Here is a 25,919-nt window from a genome sequence, read left to right as displayed (position 1 = left end):
AAAAAGCAGGATAATTCTATCCTGTCATTCAGTCCATTCGGTTGTAAGCTGCCCATCTTCTTTATCCAAAAATATTCAGATCTCAGTCTTACTTTGTGTGAGTCTTTCTCGGGGTGATGTTTGATAACTTCCAGTATTGTGAAACGTAGTTGTGCCACATTATGTCCTGCTTCTAACCAGTGTGTTGCCAATGTAGATTTCAAGTTTTTCAGGCGGATGTTACTCTTATGCTCTGTTATTCTTACTTTTATTTTTCTTTCAGTTTGACCTATATACAATTTTCCACATGGACACTTGATTCCATAAATAACGTTCTTTGTGTCACAGGTTCCTGAGTGTAACAAGGTCACCTTCTTGCCTGTCATTGGGTGTGTGAACATTTGTCCTGTAATCACATTGTTGCAATGGATGCAATTTTCGCATCTCTGCATGCCTTTGTAGTTGATTTCATTTGGTTTGTTCTTCTTTTTTAGCAGTTCTTTCAAGTTTTTGGATCTGTTGTAGGCAAACGTTATCCTATCAGCAAAAAGTGGTTCTAAATCCGGTTCTCTTGCTATGAGTACCCAATGTTTTTTCATGATGTTGACTATTTTTGCTGATTGTAGAGAATGTTTTAGGACACATACTGTCTTTTTCGTTTCCCCTCTCTCTTTCGTGACTAGTAAAGACTCTCTCTTCATGTTCAAGACTTTGATTTTGGATTCTTCCAATAAAGGTGTGGGATAACCTCGTAGTTTGTATTTTTGGATCTGTTTGTCGATGGTGGAGAGCAAATCTTGTGGATCAGATGTGATCCTTTTTTGGCGAATAAATTGAGATGTGGGAAGATGTTTCTTTAAAGAAAAATGATGGAAGCTTTCATAGTGTAGGCCACTGTTTCTATCTGTTTCTTTAGTGTGCACACTGGTTCTTATTTTGTTCTGTTCAAGATGAATTTTTACATCTAGAAAAGCCAATTCCTTCTGGTCCATTTGATGAGTGAATTTGATCCGATCATGAACACTGTTCAGTCTCTGGATGTTGTTGGTTAGTCCTTCCTTTTCACCCTTCCATATGAGGAAGATGTCGTCGATGTATCTTTTAAATACCAATAATCCAGTTATCCAGTTTGTGTCTTGGATTATATGATCATGCTCAAATTTAGCCATAAAGGTATTCGCGTAGGACGGTGCCCCCGCAAAACCCATAGAGGTCCCACTGCACTGTTCATAGAAGTCGCCTTCCCAGTTAAAGTAACTGTGTAGTAGAGCAAACTGTAATAGTTCAAGCATCAGAGTTTTTTCTCCTCCACGTACTTCATTGTTGAGTAAACACCATTCCATGGCTTCAATTCCCTCCCTGTGTGGGATTGAAGTGTACAGCGCTGTCACATCTATAGAACATAACCATATTTCTTCGTCAGTTGGAATGTCTATTGTGGATAGCATGTTGAGAAATGCGGTGGTGTCCTTTATGTGTGTGCTCCATTTTTGAACTAAAGGCTGTAGGAACCAGTCTAGGTATTGACCCAGTGGTTCTGATAACGATCCACAAGCTGAAACTATGGGTCTGAAAGGAGGTCTCTTGGGGTACTTGTGTATCTTCGGGAGCATGTAAAATTGAGGTCTCCTGGGGTGTTTAGTCTGCAAAAATTGGTATGTTTTCAAAGTAATCCACTTCATCTCCAAGGCTTTGTCTAGGATTGTCTTGAGTGTCATTCCAAAAATCTCAGTCGGATCTTGTTCCAACTTATGGTAAATATTTTCATCTTGCAGATGGGCCTGTACACTCTCTTTGTAGTAGGTAGTGTTCATTACCACTATCGCTCCCCCTTTGTCCGCCTTCATTATAGTGATGTCATTGGCGTCTCTCAAAGTTTGTAAAACTTGCCATTCTTTTCTAGAGAAGTTACTGGTAGTACCTCCGGAGTAGTTGATTTTTTGAATTTCAGATGTTATAATCCGTTCATATGCATCAATGGTTTTGTGCGAGGTGGGGGCACAGAATGTGCTTTTGGGTTTAAATTCCTTTAACTCCATGTCCGGTCTTTCATTCGGTGGTAGACTATTGAAGAAGTTCTTCAATCTCAGATTCCTTAGGAATTTGTAAATTGATATTTCCGTCTCTTGGGCATTCGATTTATATCTTGGAACAAACGTGAGACCTTTGTTCAATACTTTTGTTTGGGCTTCCGTTAGTTGTTTATCTGATATGTTGATGACTAAGTCGGTTTCGGTTTTTTTGATCTCAGTTCTCTCTCTGCTATTGTTTCTTTCACTTGTGTCTTTTCTTTTTCCTTTTCCCCTCCTTGTTTTGAGGGCTCTGTTATGCTTGTTGAAGGGGCATTGTTTGCTGCCGGGCTGATGTCTAAAAAAGGAACTTTATTTTGTTGATCTTTACGTCTGTCTTTAGATATGGGTCTCCTGTTTTGTGCTGTGTCAGAATCAGATACCACACTTTCTTGTGATGAACTTACGTTGGTTTGCGGTTGTTGCCACTTCCTTTGATTATAAACCTCTGCCCAACTGTATACTTCTTCAAGTTTATAATCTATTGTATCTCTTCGGTATTTTTTAACCTTCCTCTCCTCGATCTCTTTAGCATATCTTTCTAGCTTTTTGTTAACCTCTTCCAGTGTAGCATCAAGATCTTCAAATTGGTTCAATTCTGTTTTTACTTTAGCCAGTTCCTCTTCGATTATTCTTAGTTCTTTTGACAACTCTTCCACAATCAGCAAAATGAGGTCCAAACTACATTTATCCAAAATTTGATACCATTTTGTTAGGAAAGCCTTGTTATTCCTGCATAACATAGGTTTAAGCGCTATTCTTAAACCCCTAGGGATTCGTTGGTTCCTGTGGTAGTGTATTAAAGTTGTCGCGTGCAGTCTTTGATTTATTTCACGTTTGCTTACATTTTCAAGTTGTTTTAACAATTGCATAACAGTGCTTGGTTGTGGGCTGAAGGCTCTGGTTTCCTTGATCAAACTGTAAATTCCTTCTGCTTCTTCTGCAGTGTATACTAGGGTTTCAGCCTTATTCGTTGTAATCTGTGCTATCTCTTCTAAATTCATCTCTGCGGTGCTTGGATGGAGGGTAGACTATGGCTGTGAATGAATTATGATAGGGTCCGTCCAGCACTCTAGTTTTTATGTTTGTTTTCTTTTCAATTTGAAAAATAAACTAAATAACAATAAAAAGGTTGTATACCTTTTTATTGTTATTTAGTTTATTTTTAAGTATGAAATAAGGACTGTACAGCAGTCCGTTGTCGCGATCACGTGATCGCAAGCTGAGCCAATCAGAGAGCATGGAGCTTTAAATAGCGCTGCACAGAAAGTCAGGTAGTAGCGGATTGGCCGACATCACGTAAACGAGGGACGTTTTCATTTCTCAGTAAGTAAAGCGCTGTAGAGGAGCAGAATGTTTGTTAGGCTAAACTCTTTTCTGTTTAGAGTTATTTTGTTGTTAAACTAGGTTTAGTTTGTTTTACTTGGAGCGTTTAGCATGGTCTTGGTGTTTGGTACATTTTTTAGCGCTAAAATAAAAACGTACATTTTTGTGAATAGTGAGAACATAGCTAGGTAGGCTATTCAGGGATCGTTATAAAAGGACATGCCATGATTTTTAGATGTTTGTTTGCACTTAAGAACATAGTGGGTTTAAATGCATGTAAATGTCAATGTACACACGTATATAGGTTAAAGGGCTGATTGTATTTTTCTTGATTTTTCCAATAGAGACCCCCGAAGAAGGGTCACCATAGACCCGAAATGCATTGGGTAAATGGGAAATGTTAATTTGAATTGTTCTGGAAACCAAAGGATTCATATGAACTAAAAAGAAAAAATAAACAGAAATCTTTGAAATAAGGAATACCTCATGGATCATCATTATTATTTTTGTCTATAAGTATACCTGAGGAGAACCAAGGGTTCAAGTTAAAGTGTGCAAAACATTACCATCTAGACAACGGGATTTCCCGGTGTCTCACTTTTGGCAATATATTCACTAAGTGTTTTCAGACTAAAACACCAGGGTAATGTTGCACAACAACGAAAGGATCAAATTGAAAAGAAAACAAACATAAAAACTAGAGTGCTGGACGGACCCTATCATAATAACCTTTTGATTTTTAAAATAATGCTTTTTTGAAAGAATTCGCAACTTACCACCAACTAGAAGTTGGTGGCAATTTGCGATTCCTTAATGGCATTTTGGAATGTTTTTTTCCTTGATACATTGCATTTAAGGAATTGTAAAATATGCAATTCCTTAAATGCAATCGCAAAATAAGGAATGGCAAATTTAGCGATCCCTTATTTTGCAACAAAAATGTTTCATACATACCATTTAGCGAAAATGGGTTCGCAAACGCCAGAATTCTGCGAATTTCGGCGTTTTCGAACACCTTTTGCCTTGATACATATGGCCCCTAATCTCCCTGTGCCTGAATATGTACGTAACCAACGCTCATGTAAAGTTCTCCAATACCTGTGGGTCGAGTTCGCGCTGTAAATCTGCATTAAAAAATGCTGTGTTTTAACTGTCATTATATCATTTTAGTGGACAAAAACTTTGTGTGTCAGCCCTCTTTATCCATGGATCAGTTCCAAAGTTATTCCCATTTTACTTCTCCCCACTACAGCAGTTATGATGGTGTAATGGGGCAGACCACTTCAGCCACTGGTTTAATTCCTCGGTGAGTGGCAGTATTTTTCCTGTCCACATGTGCAAGCCTGCCTAAAAAGAAGAAAAACAACGACTCCTGGTTTGGATGTCAGAAAAAGAAGCTGTCTACACACTTGAACAGTTTGGTTTTTCATCCAAACCACACCCCATATTGACATTGTGCGTCATTTCTATCAAACTTTTTTTGCATTATCCCACAGGAGCCGTTGTTTTTCATCTTAATCTTCATACCCAGGATCCCAGTGAGTAGGGTTCCCTTGTTCCCCATTCCAGTGCCTAAAAAGAGGAGCACTTCAATGCCAGGGCCAGTGAACTAGTACTTTACTTGGGAAAAGACCTTTTCTCTCCATTCCTTCCACATGTTTTATTTTGTGTAGTCATCCATGTGTTTTAAACCATGTCCTTAGGTTACAGTAATTCAAAGTTGATGGTAGCTTTTTTTGGTGCCAATTGGAATAATATTTTCTTTACATTACAAATAAGAAGGGTTTCTATACCATGCCTCACTGCATAATCCTGACAGAAGGCACCCATACGTTTGTATTAAAATGTCATGCCATGGTTGATGTTTCCTAAACTGCGAAATTTAATAACAGCCATATGCACCTGACCTGCCTCCCTCTGTTGTCCAAGTAGCTTGCCACCATCCACCCTCCCTCCCTCCATTGTGGACTTTGTTGCTTGCCGCCACCCACCTCCTTCATTCTCATTGTCTGTGTTGCTTACCCTCACCCACCCTCCATTGTTCTCTGTTCGCTGCGGAGGAGGTCCAAGGGGTAAGTTGTGAGGGGGTGACACCATGAGTAACCCGCACCGGGTGACACCAACCCTAGTGACCCCACTGACCTCCTCAACCTCTCTACCTCAACGGCACACTTTGGGCACACAGCAGAACTGTAACGCTTCCTTTTGAACTTTTTCTTCCTCAATGGCACTTCTTCGACACCCAGCACAACTGTTAAGCTTCCTTTTTGAACTTTTCTTCCTACCACGCCTTTGTCCTGTATTTTGTTATAAATGTTTCTTTGTTATAAATGTTTTTATGCTGTAAAGCGCTCTGATACCCTCGGGTCTGGCTAGCACTATAGAAAACCTCTAAATAAATAAATAATAAAAAATCATTGTGTAACATAACTGGTGCTCATGTAAAGCACTCCAATACATTCGGGTCAAGTTTGTGCTATAATAACTGCAAAAAAAATAAATACAATAGCCCTCCCGTGAGAATGGCTAAATGAAAGCATTCCTGCCCACGGACATCTCACGGAAAGGCCTGCCACGGGTGGGTTCCAGGCCTGTGTTTTACATTCACCAATGTCAAACTAGGATCCGATTAACAGGTGTAAATTATTCATCACAGCAGAGAGCGCACTCGTGCGCTGGCTCGAGGCCTCAATGCAGCGCAGCGACACCTGAAGCGGAACCGACGACAGCCAACCAAATGTGATAGATATTTGGACCTAGCGTGGTAGCCTCGATCGCAGCAGTAGTGCGCTACGAGTGCTGCATGTTACACGCACGTCATGACACTAGCCAGGCTGGGTTCTCACACACCCACACACACACACAACAACACTACTGCACCAAAAGACGATCACGTCTGCGCCCCTCGGAGCTGGCACAATAGGATTGCAGCGTGCAGCTCACTGAGCAGCTTGGCAGCCTAAGCGCCTTAGCGGCAGTGTGAAGCTGTAGACCGCAGCGGGGACAGGGTGGCTTTGTGTCTGAATTGCTGATCCACCAGCACGTGGGGGTTAGGGGTGTAAAATTACACATGGGGGAGGGGGGCAGGAGAACTGTGAGAGGAACCCCACAATGGTCCGAGCCTGCTGCGGTGGAGGGGCTCCGGGGCACCCCCTTGGTAGCAGTGCTCCACACCACCTCTGACCGTCCGGATAAAGACATCAACTGAGCGGCTTGTTTACCTTTCCTGGTTACAGTAGCAGCCCGTGTGTGTCGCCAGTGCCAGGGAGGTGGGAGATAAACACTGCTCCTTCCTCGGAGCGCTATGGCGGCTGCGCGTGGGGATGGGAGGGGAGGGGGGGGGAGTAAGAATAGGTTGTACAGACGTGGTCTGTGGCAGGTGGGGGGTGAGTTAGTCATTGTAAGAAGCTAGGTCAAGGCCAGAGACCTGAATACATGGCTGCGTGTGATGCAGAGCGCTGAGTGAACAAGGTGGAAATAGGGAAAGTGTGCAAGGGGACATGCTGGCACACGACTATAGAGAGGTGTAAAACTTACCACAGCAGACTGGAGCAGTACCCTTGGCAACGGGGCAAGGCTTAAAGCCCGCTAGTCACAGCTCCTAAAAAAACATAAAATCTCGCCAGCGAGACTGCGCATGTGCGCAGCCTACGCTAGCGAGAGCTAAAAAGGGGGAACCTTTGAGGTTTAATTTAGATAGGGTTGTGGCAAAATGTTTTTTAGGCAATTTGGATGGCCATAGCATAGCACCATTCAATTGCCATGACTATTTAGAAGATGATATATTTAGAATGAGTTAACATACTCTTGCTACAATTCTAAAGTTCTACTTTCAATTTGAAACATCTATGAGAGGGTGTGTAGCTTTGGAGTCCAATTTGATGAACACTTCACTTATCTCCATTTCTTGACCTAAGCTGGCCTTTCAGGCCAAATGCAGCAATGCACCTGTCTGTGGCCAAGGAACTTTGAATGTACGTTTTCTTGGAAGTCTGTCTTAGATGTGCTTTACAATGTGGAGTAAATACAAGTGGGTCTTGGTCAGCAATCCACAGGTAAAAGCCAATGTTTGTTGAAAGGATGGTTCAAGTTTGCTTCAAAATTTAGCAAATGTAAACGAAAAAACCTCACGAATTGGAACAAGATACATTTCTGTTGCGAGGAGTAAAAAAAAAAGTACCTTAATTGCCAGAGTGCCTTACCCCATTTCTTCGGGTGAATCTATTTGTGTGCATGCAGCATTCTGCTCGACCTACCTTTCGGGTCCTAGTGAGGGCCATTGAGGTTCATGGCACATTCACGAATTTGTCACTTACATGTCTGTAGCCGTGTGGAATTAGTTACTGAGTGCACACATTTCAGACACTATTAACAGCCTCACATATTAGCTGTACTGTGTGTAATTGTTGCTTAGCACCTCTGAAGTAATTCACTCCCATACAGAAATAGGATCTGCTCGGGATGAGGGTGGATAGAGAGAACAGCAGAGGTTACGCACCCCTCCTTTTAGTTGCAATGCTCTCTGTGAGATGCATGATAATGCCCATGTCTGCTTTCCGGTGGGCATTTTGGCTTGTTCTTAGAGGCTCGGATAGAAATGAAGCTACATTGTCAGTTTTGGAGGCGCTGATAGATGGTAGCAGTGACTGAGATGCTGTCGTACTGGATCGCCATGTCCAGAAGCTGGTCTAGTGCTTGGTTCAAGAGAGCATTACCAGAACACAGCTTGCACAATGGGGAGCCATCCTGCAGTAATAGGAAAAGGCTTAACCTCAGCCCAGCAGTACTGACAGCAGCATTATCTTTTGCTCCCCCCCACCCCCATTTCCAACGCATATTCAATATTTTTGTTTTCCAGTCGTGAGACCGCTCCTTATTTATGAAGCATTGCTCTGCACAGCCCTGTACCTCCTTCACAGGAGGGAGCGTTCAGGAAGCTGCGCAAGGACAAGCGGGATCAAGTCAAGACTGGTCATTGGTCGGTTTGAAGAGTGGTTCTTATTCTGCAATCTGATATCTCTAGGGATTGGCTATGGAAGGTGGTACATTTAGAATTGGGGACAAGGATGGTGGGGTGGCTTGTTTGGCACTCTAGGGTAGAATGAGTAATATGAAACCGCCATGTTTGCTGCTACTCCTCATAAATCAATAGTTCAGTTTTGAACAATGTAAACTAGAGGATCATTTGTCTTGCTGCAAGAAGAATTCATGTATTTGTTTACATTTTCCCATAGGCTAATGCTGTGCTGAAAGTGTTGCAGAACCAGATTTCCGCGCTTCAAGCTAGAATTTCATAAGATTGAACTGAAACGCACACTGGGTCTGAAGACACCACCTGCCTTACTGAGAGTTGTCTTCGTAATGACCACGGAGTTTAAAGGTTAAGAAAAGTGCGCAAAGCTAAATTACATCATCCAGTTGGAAATGACGAGTTTTTTTCTTTTTGGGACGTTGAACGTTGTTTTGCATTTTTGCCTCATTAAATAAGGGCATGAAGTTTTACTGAGTGTTTACTTATGGCCACTACTTTCCATGTTGGAATCTTCCTTCTAGTTTGCTGTTACTACAGACCGGATATTACCTTTTACCCCGGAGTTCGTCAATAAAGGCATCTTGTTCAAACCGATGAGACTGTCCATCAGCGAAGCGTAATCTTTATTTATATATATATATATATATATATATATTTATATATATATTATAATTTTTTCCTAAATATTTTATACACCCTTAATTCTTCTGTCTCCAGTCGCTATTCGCATATCAACCTCTGATACGTTTTGTCTATTTTCTGCAATATTTTGCGTACTTCTTAATTCACGTATATCACTGATCAAGGATGATGGTCCACATTGGTGACAATGGTTCCATCATGCTGCTGAGCTGAGCTGACCTGGTGATTGACATTGGCTTACTTATTTGCGAAGTGTCTAGGCCAGGACCTATGCAGTTTGTTACAGTTTTCTAAATTAATTCGTGACTATTGTTGGTTTGCCGACATTTTATTAATCTGTGTTTTTGTTGTCTTTCTTACAACTGTACAGTAATTTTATTTCTTGCAATCACTCAATCTCTTTGTGACGAGGTTACTGAAATGAGGGAAAAATCAGAATGTGATAGAAGTCAAGTTTGTCTGCATTGGTCATGTTAGCATAAGGACTACATGTGCATTTGTTTGCAAGATCACAATGTACTGTTTAGAGAAATACGTGTGGTTACAGGACATGCAGTGTCTGAGCAGACATGCTTGTTCAATCCAGACTTGGTAGTTCTGAAATCTTGCAAATCTGCTACATTTCTTTAAGATTTTTCAGTTTATGAATAACAGGGTGTAAATAAGATGCACTTTTCTGGGTCACCTTTTTGGAGAGCTTCACCTGTGAACTAATAATCTAGTTTAAATAGTAAATGCCATACAATGGCATGAAGCTTGCAAGAAAATTCTAATAGAATGTTTAACATTGTTTTGAATTAATAAATAAAAGCTTTGGTCTGTTTATTTATATCAAATTTTTCTTATATTCGTGTTTTGAAGGCCAGTATGTTTAGAAAAACAATAGGAACCGCACATTGCTTTGCATTGTTTCATTTCGAGAAAAAAGTGGAACTGTTACTTGGCTTAAATGCTAGCTTAACTTTCTTTTAAGTTGGGTAGTGCATCAACTGATCTACAACGTGCCCTTGTAACTTTCATTGCCTGTCTGTCATTGTTGCAAGGATTCTGCTCCTACACAGAACTGTGCACAGAGACACAGGACCTTAGTGAATTGTGGTGTACCAAAAAACTCACCTCAGCACCTAGAAAACCCCAACCAGCTAGCATCAGTGTCACATTAGCTCTTTGTCCTATAGGAAAGTAACCAATGATTAAACAACCCAGAACATGCGACTTAAGTTATACTCCGGAATGGTGGGAAGTGAGAACACTCTTCCGTTATACTCTCATACCAGTCCACAACAGGAGTAAAAAAGAGACACGGGAAAGGTTAAAATATTTATTTTAACAACGTGCTCTCAGATGCAGTATTTTTGCTAACATAAGCAGACATATGATTAGAAATAATATGATCAGCATTGTTACAACTCCATAAAACACAAAAGGAGAAATCATATTACAATGATGGTGAAAACAGGTATTATAGCGCCTAGTAAATCACCCTCCCTGGCTAGGAAGTATGTTTTATAAAATATAGAGGGTCTCTTAGGCTTGTGCGGGGGACCACATACCTCCAGGATTAGCAGGAGTGTGTCACATCAGGATCTGCAAAAGCTCTCGGTCTCTCCTGGAAACGGAAAGCATCCAAGTGTGTGAAATCATGCCTATAGTGTGATATTAAAGGCGCCAGAATCCCCGTTGGACAGCAGCTGCATGTATGTTATGTCTAAAGACGTGAGCCAATCAGTTTGAGCAACAGATACCTTGTTATGATAACCTTGGAGGCTTTAGCACTCACTGTGCAGACTAAGGTCGCGATGTAAGTCTTGGGATGCCGAAAACAAGCCATTCTCATGTGAAGATATTCACGCAGCCTAACTTACAAAAGCAGCTATATGCAATGTCGTGTGCAAAAGCAGCAAAAGGTAAAATGGCGTTTAGACTTCTAATAAGCCATGCTCACATAGCAATGTGCGCAAACCAGGCCCAGACCACACTACATCTTCAGGGATAGTTCCTGTTGGTACGCAAATGCCCATTCATTAATTGTGTAATTTGGACACCCAATAGTACATTTTGAGATTAGATAGACCAATACCCGTTCTCGCATGGACCCCTTCTTTGTTAGTGCTTGTAAAGCTATTCTAGGGGATCATTTTCCCAAAGTAGCAATCGTGTAGCACTATCTACTTGGTGGAAAAAACTGGGAGGACAAAGGTCAAGCCCCCCCCCCCCCCCCTTTTCGTTCCCCAGCCCAGGGGGAATTGTCCGGAGAGCATGCCATTCAACCTCACCTGTGCCACCGTTGCAGTATGAAGGGGGCAGACCAGTCTCTAAATTTCAGACCGAATCCTATCTTATAAATGAGTGCCATTAAATAAGGTTTTCCAGGGAGTCCAGTGCCTTTGTTTTTTTTACCACCAAGTGTCATCAGGACTGCCTGTTCCCTAATGGTTCCTAACTGCCATGACACCCTGAAGTCAGCAGAGGTTGTTATGGATGGATAGTGCTGCACAAACGGGTATTGATCTGGGTGAATCCGCTGGTCTATCACCTGGTATAAGCCGTTGCCCAGTATTTTAGCCTCAATATTAAACATGGATGTTGGCCCCTATTAAAAACAAGCATCTGGTGGTTTGCCTTGTTTATGGATTAGTACAAAATTGGTGGTTCCTAAGTCTCTGTACTGCATTCCTTTCATTATCTCCTCAAGGAACATGCGAATGAGCGGGTTTACTATATGCCCCGCAAGGCATTCTAAAATTCTGCAGTGAGACTGTTGGAGCCTGACATCATCCCACTTTACATTTGCCTAATAGTTTTGTTAATTCCCCTACCTCATGCTTCCTGGACATATGCATGATATCATCTTGGGACAGACTTGGTGTGGGGATATCTCTAATTCCTCCAGGTCTACTCTGGGGCTTACTGACCCAGACCTAAAAGTTGCTCCAGATATGCCTCAAAGCTCTGCATGATTCCCTTGGCTGTTTTCACCCTAACAACCTCATTATTCATGGGCCCCTTAAACCACCTCGAGCTCTCCTGTCAATGTCCCAGGCATTTAAGCAATTTGCCTGCATTAATGCCCACATCCCATGTTTGGAGGGAGAGACGCAGGCCTTGTCCATGCCAAGGTCTGCCTGTACTCTTCTCTGACCAATTCGTACATCTTGTCTACTGATGGGTTGGGTATGTACTCCTTGTCTCTAGGAGTCAGTTTCCCCTCTAAATTCTATATATTTTTTTAAATCTTTTCCTTGACTTGGCAATAAATTGATCTCTCATGACTGATTTGTAAGCTTCCTACATTGTTTTCTCTTTGTCCATCAAACCCACTTTCTCTTTAAAGTACAAGTCAGTGGTGTGCCATCTGCTTTTTGTACCAGCTACTCAGACACCACGGATCAAGCCTTCACTTTGGGCTCCGACTCCTATGGTTTCTGTACAGGGCTGATTGAGGAATAGTCTGTGATAACGCAAGGTGAGCATTGTGTATCACCAAATGTTGTCTCCTGTCACCTTGGTATCAAAAGATAGTCGAGTCTGGAGAAGGAATGCAACACTCCATTAATGAAAGAATATTGTTATGTCATGGGGTGTGTTTCCATAGATCAACTAGGCCTAGTGCTTTATGAAACTGTATACTCTATTTTCGTCCCTCCCTGGTTACCCAGTCCATGTTTAAGCTCTTCCACTTTAATCATTCTGGCATCAGGAGCCTGGGCTGTCCCGTTCTCCAACTTCTCCAATCCTATGAATAGGACTGGATGGAAATACACTAACATTAGGATAATCTTTTCCCCGTCCCATCTTCCACTGATTGCAGCATAGTAATGCTCTGGATCGACTCATACCAGAGTCACTATTAGTAGGACAGCGCTCTGTACCAGGATGCCTTTGCCTGTGAGCCATTTGTGAACCCAGAGTGAACCAGAACCTTGTATTCTCACCTTCCCCCTAGAAAACCACACATAGTACCCACCAAGTGGATCTCCTGGAGAAGGATGAGGTTGGGGTGTGTCTCAAGAAGAATTTGCACACAATTGCTCTCTTCAACTTGCTTCCTAGGCTATTAACATTCCATGTAAGTATTTTTAGTCCATGCCTATGTAACTCCGTCATTTCTGTTGCTTTGATTTCCAATGCTGCCACATTGTTGCCCTCCTCTCAAAGTATTTGTTTTGTTGTGACCCACCCGCCCCGTGCCACAACTCCTCCCCCACCACTGAGTGTCCTAAAAGTGGCTGCCACTGAAATGCTTGAGACGGCTGTCACCCCCCTATAAATCTCATCAAATATTAAACCTTGATCATATCAGCAACGCTTTGTTGCCTATAGTACGAGCCTGGTGTCCCTCCTCCATGCACTCTCCGGTTTCAATCAGTCCTAAAAATAATGCACCAGCTCGGCATCATAAGTCTTCTTCCGGCACCAGCGGCATTGCTCCTGCCCCCTCTTCTAATGCTGATATTAGTCCGACCTTGGAGCCTGATCGCAGTCTTGGATATTTTGTCGATAACCTTGGTGTTTCTTTAGGCCTCGCATACGCAACGCGCATGCGCTGCACAGGAAAAATACCTTTAGTAATCAACACAGCTTTGCGGGCAAAAAAGTGCACGCGTTGCATTGCTTTGAATGGCAACGCGTGTACATTTTGGCGATTCCCCTGCAGGAGCGAGCTTTAAAACCATCTGTTAGTAATTAGCATATGGTTCCTGCTCACTCCCGTAAGGAAAACAGCTGAAGGCCCCCTCCTCACCCGCCCCCCACCCTGCTGCCAGCGCGAGTCGCGCTCGCTTGTTTTATGTGCCACTGTTTTTCAACTCTCCAGCCATTTCTACACACTTGGTGGTCAAAAGCCTCCATGTCAAAAGATGCATTCCCTAACGCACCACCTGATAGGGAATCCAAAAAGTTGGGCAACCTTGGGAAGATGTATTCTTCCTCCAGCCTAGGACTGCGGGTGGTAAATACTTTGTCTGTTGAGCCGTTACACCCACTCTGTGAGGGATACGGTGGCGCAGGTCCTGCCCCAGTGCCTGGAGGTGGCCCGGGCCGTACTCTCCCGTACAATTGCTGAGGGGAGAGACGGAGTCAAGTTTACCATTCGCTGTGGACTAGATACAGCTGTCTCGCTCAGGCATGACGATTTCCACGTTGGGAGCCCTCTGACTGGCTGAGGTCGACTGGTTTTTCCGGGGATGTCCAAGCTACCCTTATGGACATGTCCTTTGATAGCTGTCGCCTGTTTGTCGACAAGGCAGACAACACGCTAGAGCGCTTTAAGGACTTTCGAGCTACGGCCAAGTCCTTGGGCCTCTCCACCACCCTCCCTGCACAGTCTGCCTTTCGCCCCTTTCGTGGCTACGGAAGGGGTGCACCGCCATGTCCCGCCCAGGGCCACAGGCTAGCGCAAGCTTTTCAGCCTCTGCACAGCAGAGGATGTGGGAACCACCATCGTGGGTCTGGGGGTCAGCGTGTGGGCCAGTACACCATAGCCCCCTCTGCAGCAGCCTCCAAACCCTCCTAGTCCGACCTTTCAGGGCCACCGATCGCCAGTGGGTGGCAGGATTCTCCATCACCTCCCTCACTGGTGCACCATCACGTCAGACAGGTGGATTTTGCTAATAGTCAGAAGGGGCTACTCCCTCCCCTTCGAGACTACCCCCTGCCCCCAGCCATACCACCTCAGTACCAAAGCATGTCAGAGGATCAGCTAGCCCTTCTCCAACAGGAAGTAATGGCTCTCTTGGCCAAGGGAGCCATCAAGCATGTTCCTGCCCCAGAAGTAGGTCGTCGTTGCTACTCCCACTACTTTCTGGTGTCCAAGAAGGACAAAGGCCTGCGTCCTATCAAGGATCTCGGGAACGTCAACCGCTTCCTACGGAAGGAGAAGCTCAAAACCTCCTTTTCTGGCTGTTCATCCGGACAAGGTTGTCCTTCAAACTCGTCCATCCTTTCTACCCAAAGTGGTTACTTTACACATTGGCCAAACCATCACTTTGCCCACCTTCTTTCTGCCTCCTTCTAAGGAGGAAGAGAGGCTCCACCATCTGGATCCAAAGAGTGTGCTTTCTTTTTACTTGGATCGCACTCAACAATTCCGGGTGGATGACAAGCTCTTTGTTGGCTACTTGGGTGCTAAGAAAGGTCGGGCCGTACACAAGCGGACCACCTCTAGACTGGTCGTTTTGTGCATCAAAGCTTGCTATTCTTTGGCAAAGAAGGAGCCTCCTGTGGGGCAACGCGCCCTACCCCCTTCACACCACACCACGGCCCCCCTGGGGGTCGCGCCCCACAGTTTGAAGACCCCTGCATTACACCCGCTTCCTGGACAGACTTTTGTCCTGGGTCTACAGAGAAAAAGGCTCTCACCCTAGGAGGTCAGAACAGCCTCTTGGGTGACAGGCTGGCAGAAACCAGTCCGCAAGGTAACTAGAGGCTGGTAGGTTTTCAGGGGCCTCTGGGTGCATGTATTGGTAAATCCAACCTTGAATCAGCGTGGTTTTATCATTCGAAGATGTTTGATACCAAACATCCCTATTTTCAGTGAAGCCATCATGTAGCTCAGGAACTGTTTTCACCAGTGGCCAGCATGTCTTAAGATGGCTTCCCTGGTCACTTGTGCTGGCAGTAATATGACTGACCAGCACAGGGGCATATCTGCTCATGCAGGTATGCCCTCTCATGGAATATTCAGCACTTGCCTTAGGGCTGTTAGGCCTGCTGTATGGGTGTCATACAAATATTACAAGCAGTGGTAGGGGATGCTGCACAAAGGATGTGTGACATGGCATGTTTTCACTTTTGTCTGCACCAAGACACTCAGCCATTGATCAGGTCTTCTTTGGCACACCAAGAACTGTAATGTACATCTCTTTCATGGTAATGCCTCTTGCAGCAAAACACTCACTGAGCAACGTTTCAATAAGAAAAACACCCGGTTGTTATCAACGGCATCTGTCATAATATTAAAACTTTTCCAATACATTGAACCTACAATTATTCTTAAACTTCACATTATCTCTTTGACTCGCTTTACGATCGGTTATGGCCAATAGTCTTTCCACACTGTCCACACCTCACTCCGTGGTCACGTGACGCTGTCACCATAGCAACTGCCACAAACAGGAAGCTCGATTCGCCATTGCCGACACGAGCAAGACAACACGCCAGATTCACTCGGCTGTCGGTGAGTGTATACTTCTCTATACTTCCCTATACTCTTGGCCCTATGTAGCCCGGACTCAGGATTTATAGCCAATGACACGTTTTCAGTGTTATTTCCCCAGAGATACTGAGTAGCGGCCTCTTCTACACAATTGCCCACGGACACTAGAACAGCCCAAATCCATCCTCGGGTAAGCTGTTCTACTTAACGTTCAATACGGACAAGGTTGTGCTCCGCGTGGCTTCAAATCTAAATTAGGCTTCTCTCTACAGATATTGCCTTGTCCAACGTCCCCGGGCTCTGATTCGATTTCTACCGCTCAAGCACGCCCTAATTGTAAGTTAATACTCAGTTCGTATATACTCCTTATGAGCTGCACTGCCATGTTTAGCAACGATGCTAATAACGATATGTCCATTCCTTCTTCTAGACCTACGGGTCTCCACCATTTTAATGACATTGATTCTTTAATAAGTTCTTTCATTTCTTTCTTTTTTCCAAGATTTGAACATCTTTCCAGACGAGCCATTCCGTCCATTAATTTACAAGTCGAGCATCAATTGAATCAGTATGCTCCATCCCCTAATATGTGCTAATTTAAATTCAATTAAATTCAACTATTTGTGATGTGACTCATGACCAGATCATCAATTATATTTAATTAACCCCTGTAATATATATTGACTAGGTTGCCTGCCCCGCACCATGTCCTGTTGAAGACCCCACAGCAAGGGTACCACTAATTCCTGCAACAATTTGAGGGTCGAAACGTCGACAATTGCTCCTTGTCCATCAGCTTCACGCCAATATCTCAACATTAATGTATTTTGTGAAGTATGATACATATCCAGTGATGCATTGAACCTATGGTCTATTGTTTTGTATATTGAAATTGACATACAAATGCATCTTTGATACTTGGTTGATTTTACTGTCACGATTCACTTTACCACACTATCCTCACCTTATCACTTCCCCCTCTCCCCTTGGGGCACTGTACAACCGTTTGAAATTTTTACTACCAGATACCAAATCTGACAAATATATCCACATTGTGAATAAAAACTATGCGGATTCATTCATTGTATTTCTAATTTTTTTTTGATAATTTTGTGTTTATTGCCTATTCACACTGGGACCCCTCCTTCTCAGTACTAATCTCCACTATGGCCCCACTGCGATGGGATGCCTGGTCTTCACCTTGGGGATGCCCAGTAGGGGTTATGTCGCAGGGAAAGCCAGGACGGGTTCCCAAAGCAAGTGCTAAGAGACCTGTCGGTGATTTGGCGCTATATAAATCGAAATTAACATAACATAACATTCTTTTGCTTTGGCAGAAATTGGTATACCTCCTTATCCATTATGCCTTGGCTGTAATGTGCTGTGTTTATGTATTGTGAGTGTGCCTAGCAGTCGAGATATGAAAGGTCTGCGGCTGGTCCTATTAGACTTAGATCTGCTAGCGTAGTTGTGGTCTGAAATGAAATGACACTGATTTAAAGAGTCTTCTAAATGTATTTTAGGCATTCTTGATGGATTATTCATGGTGTTGTTTGCCACTGCTAATGTTTTTTCCTGTGTATGCTTTAATCCAAGAATATTAAGAGATGCAAATAATGAGTGGAATGGTGCACCCGCAGACATGGTAGTCCACAAATTCTCAGTTGTATTTCAAAATAATTGTATTCTTCCTTTAGTTCATATTCATTAAAGCATTTTTAATATATAAGGACATATAGCCAATGCATTTTGTTCAAAAAGGTTTTGAACTTAGTCAGGGCTCAAATCTATTCACATTTTTTTGTAGTCCTTGTGGGAATATTTCCTAGAATCAGTCCAAGAAGTTCATAGATTAAATTGGATGAATGATACAATCAGATAAACCTCAGTCATGGTCCATCAAAAAAAAAAATAATTTGTCCAGTAACATACTGGGAAAAAGTGTCTCCCGGATGATACCTTATATCAAACTTTGAAAACCATGGTCGTCACCAAAGAGCTTTCTGTGGATGTACTGCCAAACCACATTAGTGTGAGATGCAGACTCCATAGATGCTATCCGGGTTGCCAAGCAATCAGGCCAGACAAGCAGGTTCTACAGATTGTCTTCAAACGTTATGCCTTACCTTTCCTGTCTTCACCGCCGCACCTACTACAGTCCACCCAGCAAATGACAGAGAACCATCTTTTTATTTTTTCTGGCAGAAATTGCAGGCCCTTTTGGCCAAAGGGGCTGTCTAGAGGGTATCCACACCAGAAGTAGGGCTTGTTCTTCCTGTTTACTTTCTGGAGCCCAAGAAGGATGGAGGTCTCCGTCCTATTCTAGATCTGCACCCTCTCCACACTTGCCTCAGAAGTAGAAATTCAAAATGTTCACACTGGTCCAAGTCTTGTCTGCCTTAGAGACTAGATGGTGGCATTGGACCTGCAGAAAGCCTAGTTCCATATTCCTGTCCTGCCGGCCCATCAGCGCTATCTACAGTTCATGGCATTTTCAGTTTGTTGCGCTCCCCTTTGGTCTCATCAGCACCGCTGGGGTGTTCACAAAAGTTATGGCTGTGGTGGCAGTGCACCTTCAGAAGTCTGGGGTGCTAGCCCTTCCTCTTCCTTGATGACTGTTGAAGAAGTCTTTGCACTAGGTATCAGTGAACCACCTCCAGACCATGCTGAACCTCTTATCATTTTTGGGGTTCGCTAACATGTCAAAGACACACCTGACTCTTCGGAGATGTGCCCGTTCATCAGAGCCAATCTGGACATGCTTCGGTTTTGTGCTGTTTTCCTAGGAAAGAGAGTCCAAGACATTAACTCAGGCTATGATTTTGATCTTTCAGCCGCGGTCCTGGATTTTATTGTGGTCGAGTCTGAGGCCGATTGAACTCTTGCATCCTATTGGTTGAGCATGCCAGGTGACATGTGCAGGCTTTGCAGTGGGGTCTGAAGTCTCAGTGGGCCCAACATCAAGGAAACCTCTTCGATCAGATTCAGATTTTGGAGGAGACTGCAAAAGATCTGCAGTGGTGATTACTGGACCACGGTTGGGTGAGCGGCAGACCCCTCGCTCTCTTCCCCACCCAGTGGAGACTGTTGCATCACTTCTGGGTTGGGCCGACCATCTAGGAGAGGTGGAGATCAAAGGCCTTTGGTCTCCAGCGGAATCCCAGCTCCATATCAGCCTTCTGGAGCAGAGGGCCATCCACTTGGCATTGAAAGCCTTCCTTCCATTCATTAATGGGAGACTGGTACAGGTGCTCAGAGACACCACCTCTTGTGGTAAAGCAATAAAAAGGGCGTGTGGTGCTAGGGGGCCTTGTGCCAAGGAATTTTTCCAGTGAACCACCTGGCGGGATCTTTGACAGGACAGACAAGCTCAACCGTTGGCACCTAGTGGATCAAAAATAGAAACTACACTCAGATATGGTGCAAGGTCTGTAAAGTGCATGGGGAGAGCCTTGGCCGGCTCTGTTTACCACTACAGAGATCACGCATTGACACACTTCTGTGCATTTGCATTTCTAAGGCGGTTCTTACTCTGAGATGTATTCTGCCTCAAGTGAAATACCGCAAAACCACTCCTGCTTGCAGTTCTCAAGAAGATCAGACCAAGGCATCCTAATGGCTCCGGATTGGGCATGGTGAATTTTGTATCTAGAACTCCTGGCCTTGATCATAGGTTCTTGATCATGCTGCCCCTCCGGGAGGACCTGCTGTTGCAGAAAAGGGACAGGGTTCTGCACGTGGGCCTTTCTCAAGAAGATTAGGACAAACCGAGGCATCTTAATGGCTTGGGATTGGCCGTGGCGAATTTGGTATCTAGAACTCCTGGCTTTGAGCATAGGTTCTTGATCAGGATGCCCCTCCGGGAGGACCTGCTGTTGCAGCAAAAGGACGGGGTTCTGCATGGGGCCTTTGCAAGGTCCACATTCATGCGTAGCATGTGAGCAACAGCTGAACACCTTAGACATTCCACCTGATGTCGTTGATGTCCTCTTGGCAGCTGGGTGTCCCTCAATGAAAACTATATATGCCTGTATTTGGGGCAAACTTGTAGTTTGGTGCAACACACCAGATTGGCACCCTTCAGGCAGAGTCATCAGACATTCTTCTGTTTGTTTTGGGCACTGTTACAGGGTATCATTTGGCCCTGTCGACCTTCCTGCAATTGCCTGATCAGCCTTTGTTTAAATTAGTGGGTATGATGAGGTTTCTGAAAGAGCTGCAGCATCTCCTTCCCACCCCTTTAGTGATGCTCCAATAGGACCTAAATGTAGTCCTTTCTTAATGTATAGCCCATTTGGGCTGCTCCCTACGACTCCTAAGCATCAATTTGTGTTCCTAATTGCTATCACCTCTACAAGTCATGTGATTTAAAGTCAGGCTCAGTGTGTTCATCCACCATATACTACCTTCTTGTCCGATAAGCTGGTTCTGCATGCTAGGGAATTCTTTCTTCCGAAAGATGTGACATTGTTCCACATCGGTCAAACCATCATTTTGCTGGGGTTTATGAGGAAATGCTCTATCACTTGGACACCAAAAGAGCCCTGCGCTTTTACATCAATCATACCAAAGACCATCAGGTGGATGAGCAGCTCTTTGTGGGTGTTTGCCAAGCCCCCCCCCCCCCCCCCCCAAAAGCAAGGCAGTGCACAAGTGTACCATTGCATGCTAAATCGGCGCTGCATTAAAATCTGCTACACATTAGCAAAGGGGTGATTGTGTTTCAGGCCGGATGTGACTGATCCATGGTCTCCAGACTCCTTGTTACACAAGAATCTGCACTGGATCTTGTATGTATTGGGCATTGCACCAAACCTCCTGTGAGTTGACTACATGGTCGTCACCCCCCATATTGAACAACTTCACACACAACAGCTGTTCTGGTGCCCAGGCCCATAAACCTAGGTCCCTCACCCTGGGGAGGCCATACTTCTGATTTATATATGAACCAAATTAGAGGCCATTTACACAAGGCCATACTCTGTTTTCTTGTCCTGATGAAGACCAGTGATGGTGTTAGATCTGAGCACACAACATAATTGGGTAGAAACATCAGCAATTATTACAGGTGTTCTATAGCATGATTGAGCGTATCCTAACAATAAGGACATATGCTTGAATCTGTTTGAACCACCCCTGGACACCACTTTTGAATCATTTTTGTATTTTCTGTGTAATTATGTAATGTCTTGTGTATTTAAATGTTTGTATTTGTGATTCACTGCACCAATTGTGTATCTTGACCCCATTATTCTTAGCATTCTTTGTACACGTTAGACAATGGTCCTGTGTACTATTGTGAGCCCGCATGGTATATGAATATACCTCATTTTCCTTTAACAATCTTTAGTGTCAATGACAATTTTTTTTAGTTAATAATCAAGTGATTTTCGCCATATAGTTGGCTATTCCTAACTAAACAGGAACTTAAGTGATTTATAAAGAAATTCCCAACAGAACCAACTGTTCTCCATACCAAAACACATTGGCAAAGAAACCTCATTCAGTAGGACTCATTCTACCAGGGCTAAAGCTGCTACCAGTGCATTAGCACGTGTAGTCCCTGTCCTAGACATCTGCCAGGTAGCTATGTGGGCACACCGCCATACGTTCACTAAGCACTATTGGATACATGCCAACATCTCCAACTGGGAGATGTTTTTAAATAAAAAAAACAGAGAATGTGTGTGTGTGTGGGTGGAGGGGGGGGAGTGGGGGGGGGGGGGGGAGGGGGGGGGGGCATAAGAACTGATTCACTTTCTGATACTGCACATGTTCCAGTCAACAGGTAGAGAGCCATGGGAGCACACTCATAATACACTGAACTGAGCACTGATTAGTACAAAGTGCTCCAGATCATAAAAATAATGAGTTTTTCCTTGTGGGGGATGCACAACATCTTTTGTTACTTTGCATTGTGATACTTGTATCAAATGTGAAAAGCATAAACGGGAGCAAGAAGGGAAAAAGCTAAGCTACTTAGGCCCGATATGAAAGATTTTGAATGACCTTATATCAGGGTGGTTCTTTTTGGAGATTTCTGGTGCCTCCCAAAAAGTGAAGTATATTTTCTTCCCTTTAGTACACTGGTTTTCAATCATTAGTATCTTGTCCCATTGTGTCTGCAATACAAAGAGCGTATGGCTGAGTGTAATCTATCTTTAAAATCGCATATGTCAATCCACTCATAAACAGCAAAGCTAGGGCCATGTCCTTCAAAGTGAAGAGTAGGAAGCGACCGGACAGGCAGTAACAGAAAGAAGTAGAAGACAACAAATAAGGGTCCTTCATCACATGTCTAAGGGGGAGATTCTCAAGAACGTGTGATAATTACCGCAAAATTTAGCTTATCGCAACTCTTCACATCGCAGACTTTCGTGGGAAAATAACGCTGTGTTAATGTTGTATTCCCAACACTGCGGTAACATGCGATAGTCCCACGCGTCAAATGACCGCGTAAAAATTAACGCGACGCCGAAAAAACACTAAACACGAACGCGAAAATAGTAGCGATTAGGCAAAAAACAGCAACAGGCCTGCAATTTCCACGAGGCATGCAGGAAAACCCACTATAAAAGTAGAAAAAAAACATTCAAGCAAAAGCCAAAAAAACGCGAAGCACAATGGAGGTAGCCGGAGCAAGTACAGACGACAACCAGAACCCCACAAGGTCCCCCCCCCCCCTCCCCCCCCCGGAGGACCAGCCTGGGACCTCGGGGTCCGGGAAGGGCAAGGACAAGAAGAGTAGGAAGAAGCGTTTTTTCCAATATATGTGACGTGTCCTTTCACAATAGATGTCCAATTTAACTCTAGGCTACCAGTGTATCTCTCAACATCCACATAGCCTACTGCTCCCACACTTCTGGGCAGTAAGCTTCAACCTATATTATACTTCATAGTGTATGGTTGCCCACATAACAGGTAGCACGCACGTCTTTGAGTCAGCCTGATCGGACATCTATTGTGAAAGGACACGTGCCCACCTTTGCCAACCCCACCCCTCAGGTGGGGGAGGAGAGGTGAAGCACAACTGCAGTCCCCGCCATCTGCAGATGGGTGGCTTATGACCACCCCCCCACCCCCCCACCCTTGAGGGTGGCATAATAGGAGGTGTACCCACCCAGAGGAAGTGAGCCATTGGTCAAACCTTTACTTACTAATACCCCTAAATCTAGTCTTTAGGGGCACCCCTGAACCTTGCCTCCTTAGACAAGAACCGACCAAGAAGAAAAGAAGAAGGACCGAAGAGCCGTGCTGAAGCTAAGAGGAGGAGGATGCCTACTGACTTGGCCCCAGCCCTACCGGCCTGTCCCCGCCTTGAACCTGCAGAAGTGAAATCCTGGTGTGTTCTGCAGTCAGCAACCTCAAGAACCCCAAGGACCTGCCCTGCCTCCCACAGAAGAGACTATGGGGCATATTCACAAGGAGCTATCGCATAATTAACAGCACTATATCGCAGCCAAAGTTGAGATAAATTTACCCCACCATTCACAACCTGGTGCTAACAACCCACAGCACCAGTTTTCCCATGATAGCAGCCGCAAACAAACATCGATCGCCACAGAGGACCCCCGCAACTATCGCTAATGAGATGCAGAGTAGGCGTTCCCGTGCCAAAACCCGCGACCATACCACACTTCAACATTCACAACGACCAGCTAGATCGGCGATAAAAACACAAAACACGCAAAAAGGCGCGTTAGCAGCAGGAAATTTCACCAGCTCTGACCTGGTGTAAAGTCGGAAGGCAGCCTGAACTACAATAGGGAGCCCAGCCCAGGGCGTCATCGGAAGGGCAACAGATGCCATGGAGCAACTGATTATGCTGGCCGGACACCCAAAAGGGCCACAACACCCACAGCCATCACCCCCAGGAACCCCCCCCCCCCCGGCAAAGCCATGCCACATCAGCTACACCTAAACATGTATCAAATAATCCACCTGAAGTCGCACAATCATAACTGGTGACATGCGTGTGTCGGCACAGAAATGAGCATCACACATTCACTTTCGAAGCAAACAATGAAACTTTATTGAAACAATACAGAAATCAAATGAAGACACATGGCGGCTCCCCTCGACACAACCCGTAGGTCACAGCCTTCAAGACAAAAACCATGATGAGAAGATGTGTCCTGTGCACATCAAATGACAGAGAGAGAGCGAGAAGAAGAGGGGGCGAGAGGGAGAGAAGAAGAGAGGGGAGTGGGAGAGAAGAAGAGAGGGGAGACAGAGAGAAGAAGAGAGGGTGTAAGAGAGAAGGGGAGAGAGAGAGAAGAGGGGGAGAGAGAGAGAAGAGGGGGAGAGAGAGAAGACGAGAGGGAGCGAGAGAAGAAAGGGAGAGAGAGAAGAAGGGGGGAGAGAGAGAGAGAAGGGGGGAGAGAGAGAGAGAAGGGAAGAGAGAGAAGAAGAGGGGGAGAGTGATAGAAGAAGAGAAGGAGGGGAGAGAGAGAGAGAGACGAAGAGAGGGAGAGAGAGAGAGGGGGGGAGAGATGAGAGGTAGAGAGAAGAGGGAGAGAGAGATAGAAGAGGGGGAGAGAGAGAGAAGAGGAGAGAGAGAAGAAGAGAGAGGGAAAGAGAGAGAAGAAGAGAGGGGGAGAGAGAGAAGGGAGAGAGAAGAGAGGGAGAGAGAAGAGAGGGAGAGAGAAGAAGAGAGGGGGAGAGAGAGAAGAAGAGAGGGAGAGACAGAGAAGAAGAGAGGGGGAGAGACAGAGAAGAAGAGGGAGAGAGAGAAGAGGGAGAGAGAGAAGAAGAGGGAGAGAGAGAAGAGGGAGAGAGAAGAAGAGGGAGAGAGAGAGAAGAAGAGGGAGAGCGAGAGAGAAGAGGGGGAGAGAGAGAAAGAAGAGAGGGAGAGAGAAGGGAGGGGGGAGAGAGAGGGGGAGAGAGAGAGCTGACCTGACCCTGCGCATCCAGGCCACACTGCTCACCTGCTGCCACCGGTGTGTCTCCAACCACATGCCGGTGCGTATAGCAGCACACCAGGTCCCACATCCGAGACAGAGCCGTCATCTGAAACAGAGACATGACTGGCACAGTACACACATGTGCACAAGACAACATCGCCCGCCCATGCACACCCAGGCAGAGGCACCCCAGCCCCTCCCGCTGTCCATCGGAGCATGCTCGCCCATGCACACCTGGACCACACTGCTCACCTTCCGCCACCGGTATGTAGACTGCAGGTCCACCACGTGCCGCTACAAGCCCGGGGCCCCACAGACATGACACCGTCCACACCATGCACCCACGCTGCACTGGCCACCAGGTAACATGTCCGGTGTAGGACTATATTACACCAGGGCATGGTATTAAACAGGGCACCCGGCAACATCGCAGCCTGCACAGCAGCTCAGCCCAATGATTGCCACTAACTCTGTGACCTCGGAAACGGGGCCATGTGGTGGTAGGCCCACGCAGGACGCTGGCAAGGCCTACACTGCGGTTCAGCAAGACACAAATCCTGAGCAGGCCGGACCACCAGGACAGGCCATCATCGCAGGCTGCACACCCGCTCAGCAGCTCAAGGTGCCATAGACTCCATGCACCCTAAGTCACCGTCCCGTGGTGGGGTGCCTGTGCCGGCCACAATGCAGCATCTGCTACAAACCCTGTCCAACCCCAGTCAGCGCCCGTGGCTGGGTGCCTGTGCAGGCCGCAATGCAGCGTCTGCAACAAACCCTGTCCAACCCCAGTAAGCGTCCTGTGGCGGGGTGCC

General features: G+C 45.1%; 1 protein-coding gene across 1 annotated transcript in view; it reads left to right on the top strand.

The window, feature by feature from the left end:
* Positions 1-8,876, top strand: part of MIS18A (MIS18 kinetochore protein A) — a 70,344-nt gene extending 61,468 nt beyond the window's left edge. Inside the window, exon 5 of the mRNA XM_086933254.1 lies at positions 8,609-8,876. Within this exon, the coding sequence (XP_086789380.1) occupies positions 8,609-8,671 (63 nt within the window). The 3' untranslated portion in view covers positions 8,672-8,876. The remainder of the gene's footprint in view (positions 1-8,608) is intronic.
* Positions 8,877-25,919: the final 17,043 nt, after the last annotated feature.

Source organism: Lissotriton vulgaris, chromosome 8 (assembly GCF_964263255.1).
Source record: "Lissotriton vulgaris chromosome 8, aLisVul1.2, whole genome shotgun sequence".
Classification (NCBI taxonomy): Eukaryota; Metazoa; Chordata; class Amphibia; order Caudata; family Salamandridae; genus Lissotriton; species Lissotriton vulgaris.
This window is presented reverse-complemented; position numbering and strand designations above follow the sequence as displayed.